This window comes from Colossoma macropomum, unplaced genomic scaffold, assembly GCF_904425465.1.
Source record: "Colossoma macropomum unplaced genomic scaffold, Colossoma_macropomum, whole genome shotgun sequence".
In the NCBI taxonomy this organism is placed as follows: domain Eukaryota; kingdom Metazoa; phylum Chordata; class Actinopteri; order Characiformes; family Serrasalmidae; genus Colossoma; species Colossoma macropomum.
The window spans coordinates 1,356,293-1,372,832 of record NW_023494804.1 but is presented as its reverse complement, the minus strand read 5'-3'; the positions used below and the strand labels follow the sequence as shown (position 1 = coordinate 1,372,832).

The following is a 16,540-nucleotide window of genomic DNA, read 5'->3' as shown; positions in this document are numbered from 1 at the left end:
GATTGGTCGTGTATATTGACACTGATGTCTTTCAGTTTACGTCTGTTTAGCGTTTGTTGATGTATGGTAATACTGTGGAAATGACGTACACGTTTAAATGAGGTGCAGAGCAGCTCTTCGTTTCTGTCCTGCAGTGTTTGTTCGTTCTGCATTTTAACCCATTTTAATGTGATTTAGAAACTGCCAGAGACTCTTAAAACACAGAGTTCCACGTTGAATTTCCTCTGCAAGTTTGTGTTTAACGTTTTAATGTTGATGGTGCAGTTTTTTAAAGATTTCTGTTTATTATTTCACAGGTTCCACAAAACACTCCCCTCAATTGTTTAATTATTTAGTGTTCTAGATACTTCTGTTCCATCAGCTGAAACCCCTGCTTATGTTCTTTGTAAAAACACTAACACGTGTAAACATTTTCAGACTGTGAGCATCTAAACGACTTATATTCCTGTTATGTTACAGCAGGTTTTTAAAGGGGAACTCCACCCATTTTTCTAAATTTCTCCATAATTAAGTTGTTAAGATGTAAACAGTGGTTCAGAGTACTTACCGAGTCAGAACTGTTCACAGTGGTGGTGATAGGAACCAGACGTCCACCTCTAAAAGCTCCCTCACAGAAAGTTACTACATGAAATGGTTATGAATTCACTGCCTGATGACTGAGACACTGTTTTATGATAGTTTTGAGAACTTAAACTCCATTCATGGTGGAGGGATACATGCAGGGCGCTGTGAGGCAAAATAGTCCCCAAAGAAAACTTATTATTTCAGATTTTCCACTATTTTCCATCATCAACATTCCATATAAACTCAGAAGACTCGTGTAGGTTCACTGGTGGTTCTGGATAGTAAATAAAATGTCTATATCTGTGTTGTAGTCATGGCGACCCCTGGTTCCTATCACCACCACTGTAAAGACATCTGAACCATTTCACACCAAACCACTCTGAATCTCTCTGTTTACACCTCACACACTGAATTATGGGGGAATTTGAAAAATAGGTGGAATTCTCCTAAATAGGAAACATAAATGAGCACTTTCTTCACTGTTTAATGATTTATTAGATATTTATACACAAAGAACTTAAACATGATCTTTTTAAAATATGAATTTTAAAATAAGTTCACATCATTAAATTAACAGTAGAAATGAATTTCTTTCTGTGAATTTCATATTTTCTGGTGTTGTCCTGAAGCTCAATAAATGTTGTTGCTGTTAATCAGAGCTTTAATAAAGACTGAGGCGTTTCTGGTTTGACGATGCTTTAATTGAACAAATACAGATATAAACACAGTAAATCTCCCCCGTCAGTGACTCAGAGCTTCACAGAGATCCTCCTCTTCGTCCTGCAGGGCTGCGGTCAGACTCACTGACCTTTAACTGACTGAATCCGTCCAGACGTTCCCACACGGCGCGTTTCTGAGCAGATATTCCTCATCCACTGAAATTACACTGACGCCGAGTGCTTTCAGAGTCCAAACACGGCGCACAGGTTCCCTTTTAACCAAATCATTAATAAAATAATTCCTCTTTTGGGAATCTGGACACTAAATCCCCACACAGTCATTCATACACCGCAAAAAATATAGCATATTAATATCTATATACCTCTAGTCACTATAATATTCCTCATTAGGAGACTGTTGTACATTTTGACTCGTTTTAAATATTTTTTTCTACTGAAAGTGTTTTATTTTACTGGAAGATCATTTTGTGTCTTCAACACTGAGTGCATTGTTTCCTGAAATAAGCCAAATTATCTGCATTGTTTCCTGAAATTAGCCAAATTATCTGCATTGTTTCCTGAAATTAGCCAAATTATCTGCATTATTTCTTAAAATAAGCCAAATTATCTGCATTATTTCTTAAAATAAGCCAAATTATCTGCATTATTTCTTAAAATAAGCCAAATTATCTGCATTATTTCTTAACCATGCATCCTTATCTGCCAGTGTAACAGTGTTTCACTAGATTAAATTAGACTGTGTAACTGGCTTAAGTCGTTCAGTAAAAATGTGTAGAAACAGGTTGTTTAATCTTTAACGTTCTTACAGTAATTTTCATAATGAGAAATATCACAGATATTCACTCACGAAGGCGTCATTTTTGCAGTGATTCTCATTTTTAAGTATCTGTATAAAAATAGTTCTCCAGATTTTTAGTTGTGCTGACTGATCTGCTGTGATCTCTGTGTGGCGCCGATTTCTGCAGCTGTTTTATTAAAAACTGTATGAAATAATAAACAATCCACTCTGACAGAGGTCAGCGCGCAGCTCCGTGTCCAGCCTTTAAACTCTGAGACTCACCGGCATCGCTGTCCAACAGCTGACCAAACATGCTAACGTGGCTAACAATGAACGTAGAAAGCGGATAACGATGTAATCTTCCGTTCACCTCTGAGGAGGCTGGACGGGGCTGTTAGCCTGTCAGCCGAGCGCTGCGGACGCTGTGGGGTCAAACAGTCTCGTTCTGGTCGTTTTCAGTCTCTGGAGCTCAGAGACACGTTTCCCTTCTTGTCCACCTCGATGAGCGAGAGGTGCTGCAGCGTTTTCACGGCGGCGTCGCTGACCTTCATGTTGAGTTTCTTCATCCTGTGCGAGCTCAGCGGCGCTCTGAGGAACAGCAACACAGAGCATTAAACCTGGCAGCAGCATAAAGAATCACTCCATTTAGAAGAAGATTCAAATTTACTGTTGATCAACCATGATTAGCTGGCAATTTACATGATGATAATGATGCTTTAAGTTCTCCTTCTGGGCATTTTTTACCACATAATGTTTAATATTTTCTCAGTAGAAAGTCTCTTTGAAGGTTTCCTGGTTTTCCAGTAAAGTGTTTTAGAATCCTTTAAACGATGTTCATGGTTCTGTTACGGTCCAGTATGTTTTTAAAGGCCCTGAACAGCTTCAACTCCAACTCCATCAAAACACACGTCGTCATGTTCTTCAAAACTTTCATATTTCATAAGCTACATTCTAAAGGTGGGGGTCGTATGAGAGCTGTAACTGTCTTCTTTCCGTGATGTAATTTTAAACCCTTTTAATAAAAGAAGCTGAACTCACATTTTTTTTCCACTAAAACCCATTTTTCCACAAATCTGAGCTACAAACTGGATCTCAGGTGGCGTCTCTTCAGTGATCTGCGCTGCAAAAATTATTTTTATAAAAAAATACAAAGAGCATCTCAGACTTTCGGCACACGGCATTATGTTTATGATCATAAAACTGCTTTTACAAAAAAACACCAACACTACATGTATTTCAAGTTACTGAATAATTCGCCATAAGATTTGGGGCTGTAAATTCAGACGGAAAAACCAAAATATTCCATGGAGAATAATAATCTGTGAAAAATAAATATTTCCACTAGCTTCTCATTTTTTCCCTAAAACGTCATTAAAAGGAGTGTTTTGTATTTTTTTTGTCTCTGTCGCCTCTTACTGCTCTGCTATGTGGGCATGGACCCCAGCAGATTGACAGCCTCTGCGTCAAACGTAACCACCCAGTTAGTCAGTACAGCGCAGGCTGGACATCAGATCAGCCTCATTTATATGAATCTGAAAAGCGCAGTGTTGCAGCAGCTTCTCAGCGGAGCTGCTTAACGGACAGATTTCTGTTTCAAAGACAGCCAATCAAAGTTTGTGCGTTTCAGCTGTAAAACTAACACGAAACTGGAGTCGGCCTCTTATTCACCAGCTTCTTCCGTGAATTTCTTACATTCCACCTTAAACGGTGCATCACTTACATTCTGACACCTCAGGCTTCTTATTTGAGTTCTCCTGTTCCACCTTAAACGGTGCAGCACCAGAATGTGACTGCTGCACGATTTAAGCTGGAACGGAAGAGTTCAAACAAGACGCTGGCGAACAGGAAGTCGACTTCAGCCTCACAACGTTAGCTGTAAATCTGTATCTCCTAAATGTGGAGTGACCTTCTCCCTCTTTCATCCCAAAACTGAGTGTTTTTAAACGAGTGCTTCTATCAGCTACAACGTTACTCCAGCACAGTGCGCAGTGTGAAGTGTGGGAGGGTCAGCTGACTTCAAAGTTCATGAATATGCAAAATAAGGCAGGTTATGATTCGCTGTGACTATCTGTGATGTCTAAGATCAGACCAAATAAGTGTAATTCCTAAACGTTACTTAGGGGGCAGCATACAAATAAAACAAACCTAGAGGTCATTTTCTGAGCTCTGCAGTGCCCAATAAATGCTGGACTGAAGCAGAAGGACAGAGATAATCACACACATCCTGCTAACAGAACATTTTGAGTGAGTAGGACAAACACTGGACAAACACTGCGCTGGCCCTTTAAAACTGATTATTTAATAAATCATTAAAATAACTGGTGAGATTAATTGATTAAAGTCTCATATAAACGTTTAGGTGAACACGTCCTCTTACAGAAAACACACCTCTGCACATTCTAATGCACAATTACTGATTATTTGCTGTTAATTTTACATACTGAAATAAACACATACATAAAATGTGGCCTGTGCAAAAGTTATGGCACTGATAAACTGTCCCAGAGGTCAGTCTAAAGGCAGTGTGAGGTTTTGTTTTGTATCAGAAATGTGACTCTAATGAGCCCAAATGTATTATTTTGGTATAAATAAGAAAATTAAAACATGGATGAATTAATGAAATTAATGTTGTAATTAAGAGCCAATCAGTTCAAATGTTCACTATTTAATTACCTTTAAGGCTTATAAGGTTTATTATTAAGGTTTATAAAATTTAAGACGAGTTTTTAAAGAGCTGTAAGGAGTTTCAGCAACAGGTTTTCATGCCACATGTCACAGTTTTATAAACTTGGACGTGCAAATATACAAACTTAGAAATAATGAATAAATAAAATGAATTATTAACCCTAACTCATCGCAAAACATTTCAAACAATGCAACAACTCAGTTTTTACTAACAATTAAAAATGATTTTCATCTCATTTTCATAAAATACCTCTAACTCATTAAGCTCTAAGTCATCAAGTGTTTATTTATTTATGTTTACAAAATCAACGTTATACTGTTTTACAGAGCAGCTAATGTAATGGACAGTGACCGCTGTACAGCACACCTGATATGATAACTGTGTTTTACTGTCTGCGAGTGATTCTGAAGTCTACAGGTTTCCAAAGTGGCCATTCCTAAAATTTTAAGTTTAAATTGGGAGCCTTTGTGAAGGAGGCACTGCGAGGTGTTTCTGCCCAGATCCTCACCTGTTCTGTTCTGAGAAGTGCTCTGTCAGCTGTCTGTAGAGGGTGTTGAGGTCAGTCAGCTTCACGTTTCCTCGCACGCTTCGTGGAACGGCTTCGAACTCGGCGTCCGTCACCTCCGGAACCCGCGCTGCCGGACACACGAAACATCGACTCAGGAAACTCCACAAACGACTGTTTACATAAAGATCCTGTCTGTAGATCACAGCACGTCAGCGTCAGAGACCTCAGACTGATCGACTTGGGTAAAAGATTGTGGTTTAAATGTCTGTAAATTCAGCTCCAGACCCTTTATTTTCTGCCAAAACGCGTCTGTTTTTCTGAAAAGAGGCCTGAGCACTGAATATAAAGCGCCAGTTCACCAGCTCAGAGTTACATTTCCCCACTTAAACCTCGATAAGATGATGCCTGATTGAGGATTGAACTCGATATAAAACCTATCGATTGTTCAGCCCTACAGAATCAACCAAGTCTAAAGAAGCACCTTTTAGACTTTTTGCCAATATTTTTTACCAATATTTAGCTTTTCTGCCTTTTTAAAATTAGAATAGAGTTTGTATTATTTTTACTGTTTATTCTGTAAGTTTTCACTGTAAACTCTAAAGCCCTCTTCAGGCAGGATCAGTTTAACATGAGGAGGAGGGTAACGTCATCATTACTGGTGTTTCTCAGTGATTCTAGTCCCGTCCAAAAACACCACGTCAGTCTTTTTTACCAACTGCGCTCCGGCTTCAGTACAGACCGCGGCGCCTTTTACCTTCTATAGAACGAGCCGTAGAAATGAGCTCAGATTACATTAATCCCGTGTGAACCTACGGAGCCCCTCAGGGGCCGTGGTTAGAGGTTGGTGACATTGCGTTCCCTCGCAACTGTTCTGCATTATGATGTAAACAGTTTGCAACTGCTTGCAAAAGCTGTGCTTTGCTTTAAGACTTGGAGCAGCTCATTGAATATTACGTTGATCTTGGATTGAAACATAAAGACAGTGTCGCTTCTCAAAATCAAACATGAGACTGAAACTGAGAGAAAGCTACATTTACAGAGATTGCAGAGGATGGATGGAGGGAGGGAGGGATGGAGGGATGGATGGAGGGAGGGAGGGAGGGATGGAGGGAGGGAGGGAGGGAGGGATGGATGCCAAAGGCAAATTTTTCTTTCAGTATCAAGACATATGATTTCACATAAACTTGCATATACTAAGCAGAAAATAGAAATAGAAAAATAGACATAAGTGTAAGAGCAGAAATAAAGTATATCTATTTGCATATTCACATAGCGTATGAGACAAATCTGTTGTATTTATTTGTCTGTATTTTGTGTGAGATAAACTAAAAGCACAGTGAGTATAAACGTAACTAGGAGTATCCGCAGTGTTTACAGTGTAAAGTGTGCAGTGAGTCATTACAGCAGCAGGTTATGATATATTGCAGTGAGTATTAACAGAGAGGAGATACAGTGATGAGGTTCGGCTCAGCTCAGACAGCAGGAGATCAGTACCGTCTCTGCAGTGAGGAGACTCGCCGTAGAGCCGTAAAGCAGTGGGTAAGAAAAATCTCACACGGCTCTTTAACACAGTCTGACCTGAACGTGTTCTCTGTGGGTAAAATCAGCAGATATGTAAAGTCTGCGCGTGTTCAACTCAGAACATTAAAATTGCAGGAAGAGGTCTGACTTTATACGGTGAAGTCTGCTGTGTTAATGTCAGCGCTAATGATGCGCTGAACGCCTGAACGGTTAGAGTAAACGACGTGACGGCTAAATGAAATGTTTCAACATCTCTTTAATGGGATAAAGGCGGTGTGTAAATCGAGAAGTCGCTCCATCTCGGTCGTTTATTCTGAGCTTATCCTGTCCTCATAAACATTACAGACCGAGGGTAACTGGCTTTAACCCGCCTCCCCATGGACAACTAACCCTGTTCGAACAGGGCTTAAGGAAGTCAACCAAAACCAATAATGTGTCACAAGTGAAAAATATTTTAAAATATTTATAGTTATATAAATAATATAGATATTAATAATTAGCTTTAAAATACTTCGTCTACACACAGTATACAAATTATATAAAAGAACAAACAGGGAAAAAAATGTTCAAATTATTTAATTTATCGTTCTTCATAAGATCCCAAATAAGAAGACGATAAGTTTGTTATTAGATTTGTTTTAAGGTGTGGTTTTCAGATCTTGTGAGAAGATCTCAGTAACACAGACACAAACTCACTGTGGATGAAACATTACGGATTAACGGCTAAACGGAGCGCCAGCTTTTCTGTTATCAAGCGTCTCAGACTTACAGTGATTCTCCTCCTGAGCGAGAGGGTCAGACGGCGCCTACGAAAACAAACAGCATGAAAATTAACAGCAACCTCCTAGCTCCGCCCACGCAGTCTGATTGGCTGAAAAGTTGCACCTGTGTTGTTATATCTACTTAGTGACAAGAACAGTCACTGTACTGTAGAGGTGGGCGATACAGCATATAACACTAGTATAATTATATATATTAAATACTAATACTAGTTTTCATATCACAATATATATTTGTCTGCTGAGTTGGAGAAGACACAATCGTTGTACCACAATTAAAAAATGCCATCAAATTATGAATACAGTGATTCATATTCAAAATTTTACATCCCTTGCAGCACTAAATCATGTTAAACAGGACTGATTACTCCCTTTGTAAGTGAACATGCAGTTGGAAACAGTTTAAATGCTGACGATATGATCATGAAAGAATATTGTGATGTAATTTATCATGATAATGATAAATATTGTCGTATTGCCCAGCTCTACTGTTGAATGTTTTTCTGCAGACATGAAACGCCAGCACAAAAGCACATCTCTCCCACTGAAAACAATGGAAAAGGCTCCTCAGTCCAGGAAAATGTGTACAGTGTGGGACCCCCCAAACTCAACACCTGTGGTGTTCTATTAGTTGATATACAAGTGAACTAGAATATAGAATAACAGCATGTATAAAGTATACAGTTACATTGACAGAACAGAGATATAAAACAGATAATAAATGTAAATGTGATCAGACCTCGACAGAAAGAGCAGCTACTGACGAGCAGAGAGCATCTCTCGCCTCCTGTTCTGCCTCGCTGAGGGGAGGAACCTAAAAGAAACAGTAACACACGGTTTTAGGACAGGACGGGTGTTCAGTCACTTCTGGAATATCAAGTACGAGTACATGTTTAAGTACTCGCGATTTAAGTACTCCGTCAGAAAAGCTCTTCTGTGCAGCTGAAAGTAAAGTAGTTTTCATAGTTTTGATCCTCATCTGTCTCTTTCAGCAGCAGCACAGCGACAGCAGGAATCACATCCGAGGCTGACGCATCCGAGGAGCTCACGCTTCCAGTTTTCTGTCCTGTTGGAGTCGTTTGATTGGCTGGTTGAGCTGTAGCTGAATGTCCTCTAAAGCCAGACAGACCCTGTGATGTTAGAGATCTTGTTCTTTGGTGACTCTCACTGTCCGTTTAATAGACCATCGTGTTCAGACAAAGCTACGATTTATAGACTCACACTGTACGAAACTCTCCGTCTGACTGACCTGCTACGGGAAACACAGCCTCTACAGACGCTCTGACTTGCCTGTTTTGCCTTTGTTGGTCCTCGGCCCACCACAAACACTACAAGAGAAAAATTTGAGGCGTACCTGATCTGGACTTCAGACTGGCCGACCACAATCAGCTGGACACATCTATACCCTGGTAGGGCTGAACGATTCGGGCAAAATATCTAATCTAGCGATATTTCTAACCGATATTGTGAACCGCGATTATGTTGATTGTGAACACTGTCGGACGGCCAGTTATTCATGGTTGTGATGTCACAGCATGTGGATTTTCGGTTGCTTCTGAATCGTCTTCAGGCAGATCACAAACTCCGAGTTACTGGGTTACATTTCCACACTTACGAACTTAAGACAACACTGTTGGTAACAAAGGCTGGAATAAATATTGCAGCTCCAGTGATTTGAGAATTGAATATATTTAATGTAATTGAATATTAAATATAAAACGATCAGCCCTACTCTGGTCACTTTATTTAGACTAGAACAAACTGGCTAGCTCGTTAGCAGCTCCTTTATAGATAAGGTAGTTTAGATTAGATCTGATTAATTATTTGACTGAATAATTTGATTTATTACCCACTACTGTGGAAATGAGTCTTTGGCTTCTCCTTTGAAAATACAAACATAAAAACTGACAAAATGACACGACATAAAACCATCAATGGTGATGTAAAGCAGTTGGGCAGCAATATGAACAACACCATCATCATCAATTCTTCATGTGATACACAACTATACAGCCAACATCAACTAACTAGCCGAGGTCATTATTTTTCCTACATAACTAACTATGACCCTATGATGAAATACCGAGTGCCTGGAATCCACTCAGGTGTGCCTGAGCAGTGAAATCACCTAACTGGGGTGGACTAAAGCATCCAGGACCAGAACTGGACTCACGTTACCCACGCAGTCCAGGAACTCGTCCAGAAGCCCCAAAAGCCTGTGTTTAGTGCTGGGCGATATGACCTCAAATTATTATTATGATTATTTTGTTTTTGTTTTTTTCTCCACTCATAGTTCACTGACGAGGTTTGTACTGTAAATATGTTCTGCATATCTTAATGTGAAATCGGCAGCCAGATCGGAATTCACATGACTTTCACGTCAGTCCAACTCGACCTTCATCATAATTTCGCGCTGCTGAGACTCAAACATCTGGGCTGATGTTTCTGTACAAAAATTATTAAGAGACTCATTCAAAACTCTCCGTGTTTGAAGAGGTTTCTAAAGAGTTGTCCGAACGCGGCAGCAGGAGAACGAGGCTGCAGCGCCAAAGAACAGTTAAAAGTCTGAAAGCAAAGTTTAACGAATCCGAGGACGCGAACCAAAGAAGTGACCGCGCCCTTTTTACGGCTCCAACACATTCTGGGTGATGAGCCCAGCTGTCAGTCAGTGAAGCTTCATGATGGCGCCTGTGATGCTGGTGAAGATGAAGCTGATCCTCCGGGAGCGACTGGCGTTCGTTGGCGGTTGTGATTGTTTACCTCTGGATGAGCCGTGAAGCAGCGTGACGCTCTGTTCTTTTGCGCATGAGGCTCAGTTTAGGAGCTGATCTGTTCAGACTGATGTTGCGTACAGATCACATTTAAAAGATAATCTGAACAGCCAAACAAAAAAATCGGGTTTGGTGAGAAAATCAGATTTGGGCCACTTTTACCTGCTGTGTGAACGGAGCCTTAATGTCCATGTCGCAGACTGGATACACGCGCAGTAGTGAGTTTTTAAGGGGACAGTAAGTGAACACAGAGTCGGGAAACGATTAACAGAATTTAAAAAATCTAAATAACCAACACAGCAAGATTACGTCGGTTAGAGGTTCTGAATGTCTGTTTCGATTACTTTTCGATTAATTGTCCAGCCCCTATGTGTGTCATTTAACGTCTAAAAAAAAAACTCTGAAAGTACCTGAATATCGGCCGTGTTCTGCAGCTCCTCCACCAGCCTCACTGTGGTGTCCAGGTGAGCTCTGATGGAGTCCATGGAGCGTTTCTGTTCGGCCGCGATCTCCTCCACCTGCGCGCACAGAGCTGAGTGACGAGCCTTAATGGCTGCCAGGTTCTCCAGGAGCTGAACGGGGTTTCCCTGAAAGGTAGAGAACCAGGCATAAAGATAGAACAGCTTTCCTGTAGAACCAGCACAGACCCTCTACTACTGTATACAAAAACATGATAACGGCATTAGGTTTTACTGAGTAAAAATCTTCAAAAACGGCTAAATCACAACAGGAGGCACCCAGTTCTGGGCAATATGACAATATTTATTAATAAATTACATGATAATATGGCAAAATGTGCTTTGTCATATTGTGTTTCATGAAAATGATTATTATTATATTTTTGCCATATTGTTTGCTTGGTGCATCATATTCATTTCAAAGGGGAGCTCGGCCGCATTGCGCAATGCATGAGGTTTGCAGTCTTTGACATGACTTGCAAATGCATGTTGTCCCTAATATTGTGTGTAAATTTCATGATGAATGGACCAAAAGAAACGGCCCAAAATGACCTGGAAAAACTTTTGGTTCCATTGACTTACATTAAAAGTAAAGTAGGTTTTTTCCTTCTACTGTAAAGTTACCATTTTGGAAATACAAGGTTTTATTCTGACAGCAATATATCTATATATATGGTCGTAACAATAAAATATTGTCTACTTTATAAGCCAAGTTACAGAATCCTAATTTGAATTTTCCTTTTGTTTACTGTAATTAGTCCCATTTAATTGTATGCACTGCTGCACTGTCTGTGAAACGCCTGTCTGTGTCAAAATAGACATGCATACTAAAAATGTCTTTAAATACTGTGATGTTTGAGACGTTTCGCCCACCCCTACTACAACGCGCTGATCTGAAAATGTGATTAAAAATAGAACCTTGTGGTAAAATGAAGAAACAGTTCTGGAACAGCAGTTGCATTCAGTCTGATGTGTCAGAGCAGAGAGATCAGATGATCACTGTGTCTCTAACTCAGACGCTTCCTCAGAGTGACTCACCTCCACGGCGCCGCTCTCCCGAGCGCTCGTCATGAAGTCAAACTTCAGCCGCTTCTCCACATATTCAATATCAGCCTCCGCCTTCTGGAACTACAACAACACCACAGCGTCACCGGAACGTCTCATCAACATCGCAGAACAGCGAGGGAACAAATCGGTGGGCACAATAATCAACGCATTTTGATCAATGAGCGTATACAAAGTCGATTAGATCAGATTATTATTTCTGTATTTCCGCAACAAACAGGCTTAATTCAGGACTAGATAACTAACTCTCTATAAACAAAGAGCTTTAAAGGGCCCGTATCATAGAGAACCTCATTAGCAGTTTAGCCCTGCCCATTCAGCTACAGCAGTTTAGCCCCACCATTCATGCTGTTATAAAGAGTGTTTCAGGGCTACTTTCTGAATGAGCCACAATACAGGACGGCCAATCAGGACAGAGCACATTTACATACATCAGTCTTAACAACACAGCAGCACAAACAGCCTATTTAACTGTAAGTGAATAAACAGAGGTTGGAAAAGTGAATTGTGACTGTTTTTGGTACATAAACTGACACAAATGTCAGGGAAAACAATAAAATACGAGGGAAAAAAGTTACGATATGAGCCCTTTAAAAAAAAGACAGCAGGTTCATTAAAGTGCAGTGAGGTTCTAAAGCGATCCCGCCGGGTTTGCAGCTGAATGAAGGCGAAACCTAAAGCCCGAAACCCTATAAGCAATATTGCACTACTCTGAACACAGAGGACAGCAGAGACAATACTGATAGGGTCCCGGGCATTAGGATCACATACAGCTCCTCTAACGCAAACACAATCAGACAGGACTGCGGGGGCAACGATACAGCATACTCTCCTTTAGATACCAAGACCAAGAATCAATTTTCAACATTTCCTCTTCATCCTTCATGTTTAAAATGTCATCATCAAAACTCACGATCGGTACACCCTGAATCACCGTTTAACACAGCGCGAGTTTGGTTTTATTTATTTTATTGGTATTATTTATTAGATTTTTTAATCACTTAGTAATGTTTATCTCTTTTCCTTTCTCCACTTACCTGTTTTATTTTTTCATTTTGTGCCTAATATTTTGATTTGATTGTTCTGATTTGTTAGTCTGACTTGCCTTAAAGTTTCCTAATTTTTATCTGTCTTATGTACAGTGATCTTACTCACTTCATTGCTATACTTTCACTATCAAATTTATATTTACTCTTTTCAATTCGTTTTTGTAGAATCCTTGGCTACAGCGTTAATGAGGTTCACCCTTACTGTACTCCGGATTTCATGTTATATATATATTATATATATATATACATACATACACACACACACACACACATACATACACACATATATATATATATATCGCTGCTGTCGGAACAAAACCTCATATCTCCAAAATGGTAACTTTACAGGAGAAGGAAAAAACATACTAAGTCAATGGAACCAGACTTTTTTCCCCAAAAGTAATTTTGGGTCGTTTATTTCGTTCATTATGTCAAAAAACTCAAAAACGACAAAAATGGAGATACAAGGTTTTGTTCCAACAGCAGCGACACATGTGTGAGTGTGTGTGTGTGTATTAATTATACATGATTGATTGGTTGTATTAATTATTTAATACACTGCGCTGCTGAATCCAATTATACATGACCAATTTAATCAAACATGCAGTTGGGAAATGTTTTAAGCACTGTCGATATCTATGATGTGCTCGGAAAAGCATATGGTGGCGTGATTTATTACTATGGCGATAAATACTAGCCCAGTGCACAGCCAGCACAGTTTCACATTAGTAAATATTACACACTTACTTTCTCCATTTTCTGATACACTGTTAGTAATAAAGGTTCTGCTCAGGTACATTTATCCTTCATCAAGGTACAAACAGTGTAAATGTTCCCTCAAAGGTCCAACAGTGGTTTAAGGTCTGATTGTGAACCTTAAATAAGTTTTTCCAGGTGAAAAGTTCGTATTTGTACCTTTTCATAACCGAATGTTTTAAACAGAACAGTAAAATAAAAGCCTGGAGACGAGACGGGGTGTGTGGAGTCAGTACAGCTTAGAACATATCATTTCAGTGGATTATGGTTCAGTTATGTTCCCTGACTAAAGGTACTGAGATGGAGCCTTGAGGGTTCCACCCCAGTGACAGTTTAGCACCCGAGAGTGCACCGTATGGGAATCGTTACACCCGCAAAGAGTAAAAAAGAAGGAAGCAGAAAGAAAACGTCTGGTGTGTCTGGTGAACCTGAACATCCCTGAAGTGGAAACTCTGAGCTCGGCTGCTCTCAGACGCTTTGACAATACTATTGCACTGCTAGCTGTCCAATACAGTAGTGCAATGAAGTCAGAGCGCCTGTTAACAGCCCCGGGGATTCAGTCACCTGCACGGCCCGTCTGACCACGGACCCCTGACCCTACCTTTGAGAAAAATACCTGGCCAATGCCCTTTTAACATTGCACTGCTTTCATAACGAGGTTACCAGTAGTACAACATAAAAGGGGCACTGGACAGACAGAACAGAGTCAGGATCCTCCGCTTCGCTCCAGAACACAATCATGAGAAAGAGTTAAAAACAAAAAACCTGAAAGAAAGAAAATCAGGTGGAAGTTAAGAACATAGTGAACGACCTGTAGGCAAAGCATTCATAGTACTGCAGTCAGAACCCAGAATATTCAGTGTGTTAGGCAGCTAAGAAAGCTGTCATGTGGGTTTGTGACTCTGGAGTAGGGGTCGACGATACGGCCAAAATATTATATCATGATACATAATACGCATCTCAACATGTGCACATCTGAGGCTCTAGTGAACTAAACTGTGTTATACAGAGGGAGATGAATGTGTTTTAAATGAGATTTACATAAAGGTGGACAATATGACAAAAATTCTAATATCGCAATACTTCAACTAATTTTCACGACACACAATGTCACAATATTTACATCTGATCAGAGAAAAGAGAGCCAGTAGTGCTACATTTCAAAAATACTATCAAAAACTGAACACAATTTTTATTCAATATTTGTCACTAAATCCAGCTAAACCCTGGAAGAACCGTCTTTTTAAGAGTGTAGTGAACTAAACTGAACAATGCAGAAGGAGATGTATGTTTTAAATGAGGTTTACACGTTATCTAGAACATGCACATTTAAGGCTCTAGTGAAATAAACTAAACGATGTAGAGGGAGATGAATGTGTTTTAAATGAGATTTACATAAGTTATCTAGAACACGTGCACGTTTGAGGCTCTAGTGAACTGAACTATGACGTAGAGGGAGCTGAATGTGTTCTAAATGAGATTTACAGAGGTTATCTAGAACATGTGGATGTTTTTAAGGCAACAGCAGGGCAGAATCCCTTTCAGAAAGACTGGGAATAAACATAACGACCTGATGACTCAGCCGGTTTCCTCACCTGTTGAGTATTTTGAGTATTTCCGTTATTCGTTAATGAATTGTGAGCATTTCGCGCTCCTGTTGAATGTTCATTTCTCGTGGACGCGCTTCGGGGCCTCGCCACCGTGAACGCGCTTTGCTCTGAACGTTAACGCTGCTCGTTTGTCCTCTCCGCTACTCGGCGCGAAAACCAGCGAAATGTGCACTTTATTCGGCTTTTCTGCAGCGTTTTATCCGCGGTAACACTGTGAGGAACGCCGCTAGGCATCGCGACTGACCCTAAATCCGTAATAAAGGCGCTATTTTGCGAGCTGCCTCCTCGATTTCCCTCATTTTCTCTCCGCTCGGTCAGGCTCGGCTAGACGAGGCTTCTTATTCGCCACTTCTTGTTCGAAGTTTCCCGTTCCACCTTAAATAGTGCAGCGGTTACATTAGGGCGCTTCAGGCACCCCAATGTAACTGCTGCACCATTTAAGGTGGAACGGAACGATTCGAAAGAGAAGCTGGCGGCTAGCGCTGCCTCAGCTGAGACAGAGAGAGAGAGAAGCACGAAAAACCCAACATTTGACCGCTTTACAGCCGCCCGAAGCGCTCCATCGAAACCTCCCCCAACACTAGAGACGCGGACCGCCAGGCTTGGGCTGCGGTTTCGTGTTTTTGTGGTGAAAATAGAGGCGATTAAAGGTTCGGTTCGGCGCTGCTTACCAAAGCCTCCAGCTTATCTACTGCCGTCTCCATGTTGAATAGTTTACATTCCTGCAGCGGCCCGCCAATACGGAGTCAGCGCGGGGCGGAGAGCCGCCTCTGATTGGCTGGCTGTCACGGACGCTGGACGCTGATTGGACACTGCGGGCTGAGGGAGCTAGCCGCGGGGGGGGAGTTCACAAAATGGCGTTGTGAGTATTGGTTGGATGAAACACAGCGGAGAAACTATTGGACAGAAAATCAAACCTTACTGATCGATCACATTTAAAGGCGTTTATTTACTCGATCAGGTTAAAATATTCATTGAATAATTACTTGTAAAAGTATTTATTGAAAAGTATTTAATCAATTCAAAAAGTCTATTATGTTCAAAAATGTTTGTGTTTATTAGCCTTTATCAATTGATCAATTTTTATTGATTGAATACGTTTGAACGTGTTTATTAATCGATTTCGTGATTTAATTGATTCAAAAATGTCTATTGATTAATCATATTAAAAATGTTTATTGATCCAATACGTTTAAAAGTGTTTATTTGTTGATCCAGTTTAAAAATGTTTATTGATTAATTACATTTCAAACTATTTATTGATTGATTCCATTTTTAAAAAGTCTGTTCATTAATTATATTGAAACAGTTTATT

At 40.2% G+C, this 16,540-nt stretch overlaps 1 protein-coding gene across 2 annotated transcripts; it reads right to left on the bottom strand.

Moving 5' to 3' along the window:
- Window positions 1-1,243: 1,243 nt before the first annotated feature.
- Window positions 1,244-15,944, bottom strand: ska2 (spindle and kinetochore associated complex subunit 2). 2 transcript variants are annotated; one of them, XM_036594856.1, is made up of 7 exons: window positions 15,897-15,944; window positions 11,784-11,873; window positions 10,698-10,874; window positions 8,256-8,330; window positions 7,507-7,543; window positions 5,217-5,346; window positions 1,244-2,610 (listed from the first exon to the last, which is right to left on the bottom strand). In XM_036594856.1, exons 1-7 carry the CDS (start codon window positions 15,927-15,929, stop codon window positions 2,478-2,480), a joined length of 675 nt encoding a protein of 224 aa, XP_036450749.1. In that variant the 5' UTR covers window positions 15,930-15,944; the 3' UTR covers window positions 1,244-2,477. The 2 variants fall into 2 exon arrangements, with proteins under 2 accessions (XP_036450749.1, XP_036450748.1); XM_036594855.1 differs by having other exon boundaries at window positions 5,217-5,343; window positions 15,897-15,930.
- Window positions 15,945-16,540: the final 596 nt, after the last annotated feature.

Excerpts from the sequence above, each read along its gene's own strand:
- ska2 (XM_036594856.1), bottom strand. The coding sequence starts at position 15,929 with ATGGAGACGGCAGTAGATAAGCTGGAGGCTTTG. Across the intron at positions 8,331-10,697 it reads AGAACACGGCCGATATTCAG|GTTCCTCCCCTCAGCGAGGC; the intron begins GTACTTTCAGAG and ends TGTTTCTTTTAG. Across the intron at positions 5,347-7,506 it reads CGCTCAGGAGGAGAATCACT|CAGCGCGGGTTCCGGAGGTG; the intron begins GTAAGTCTGAGA and ends TCGTGTGTCCGG.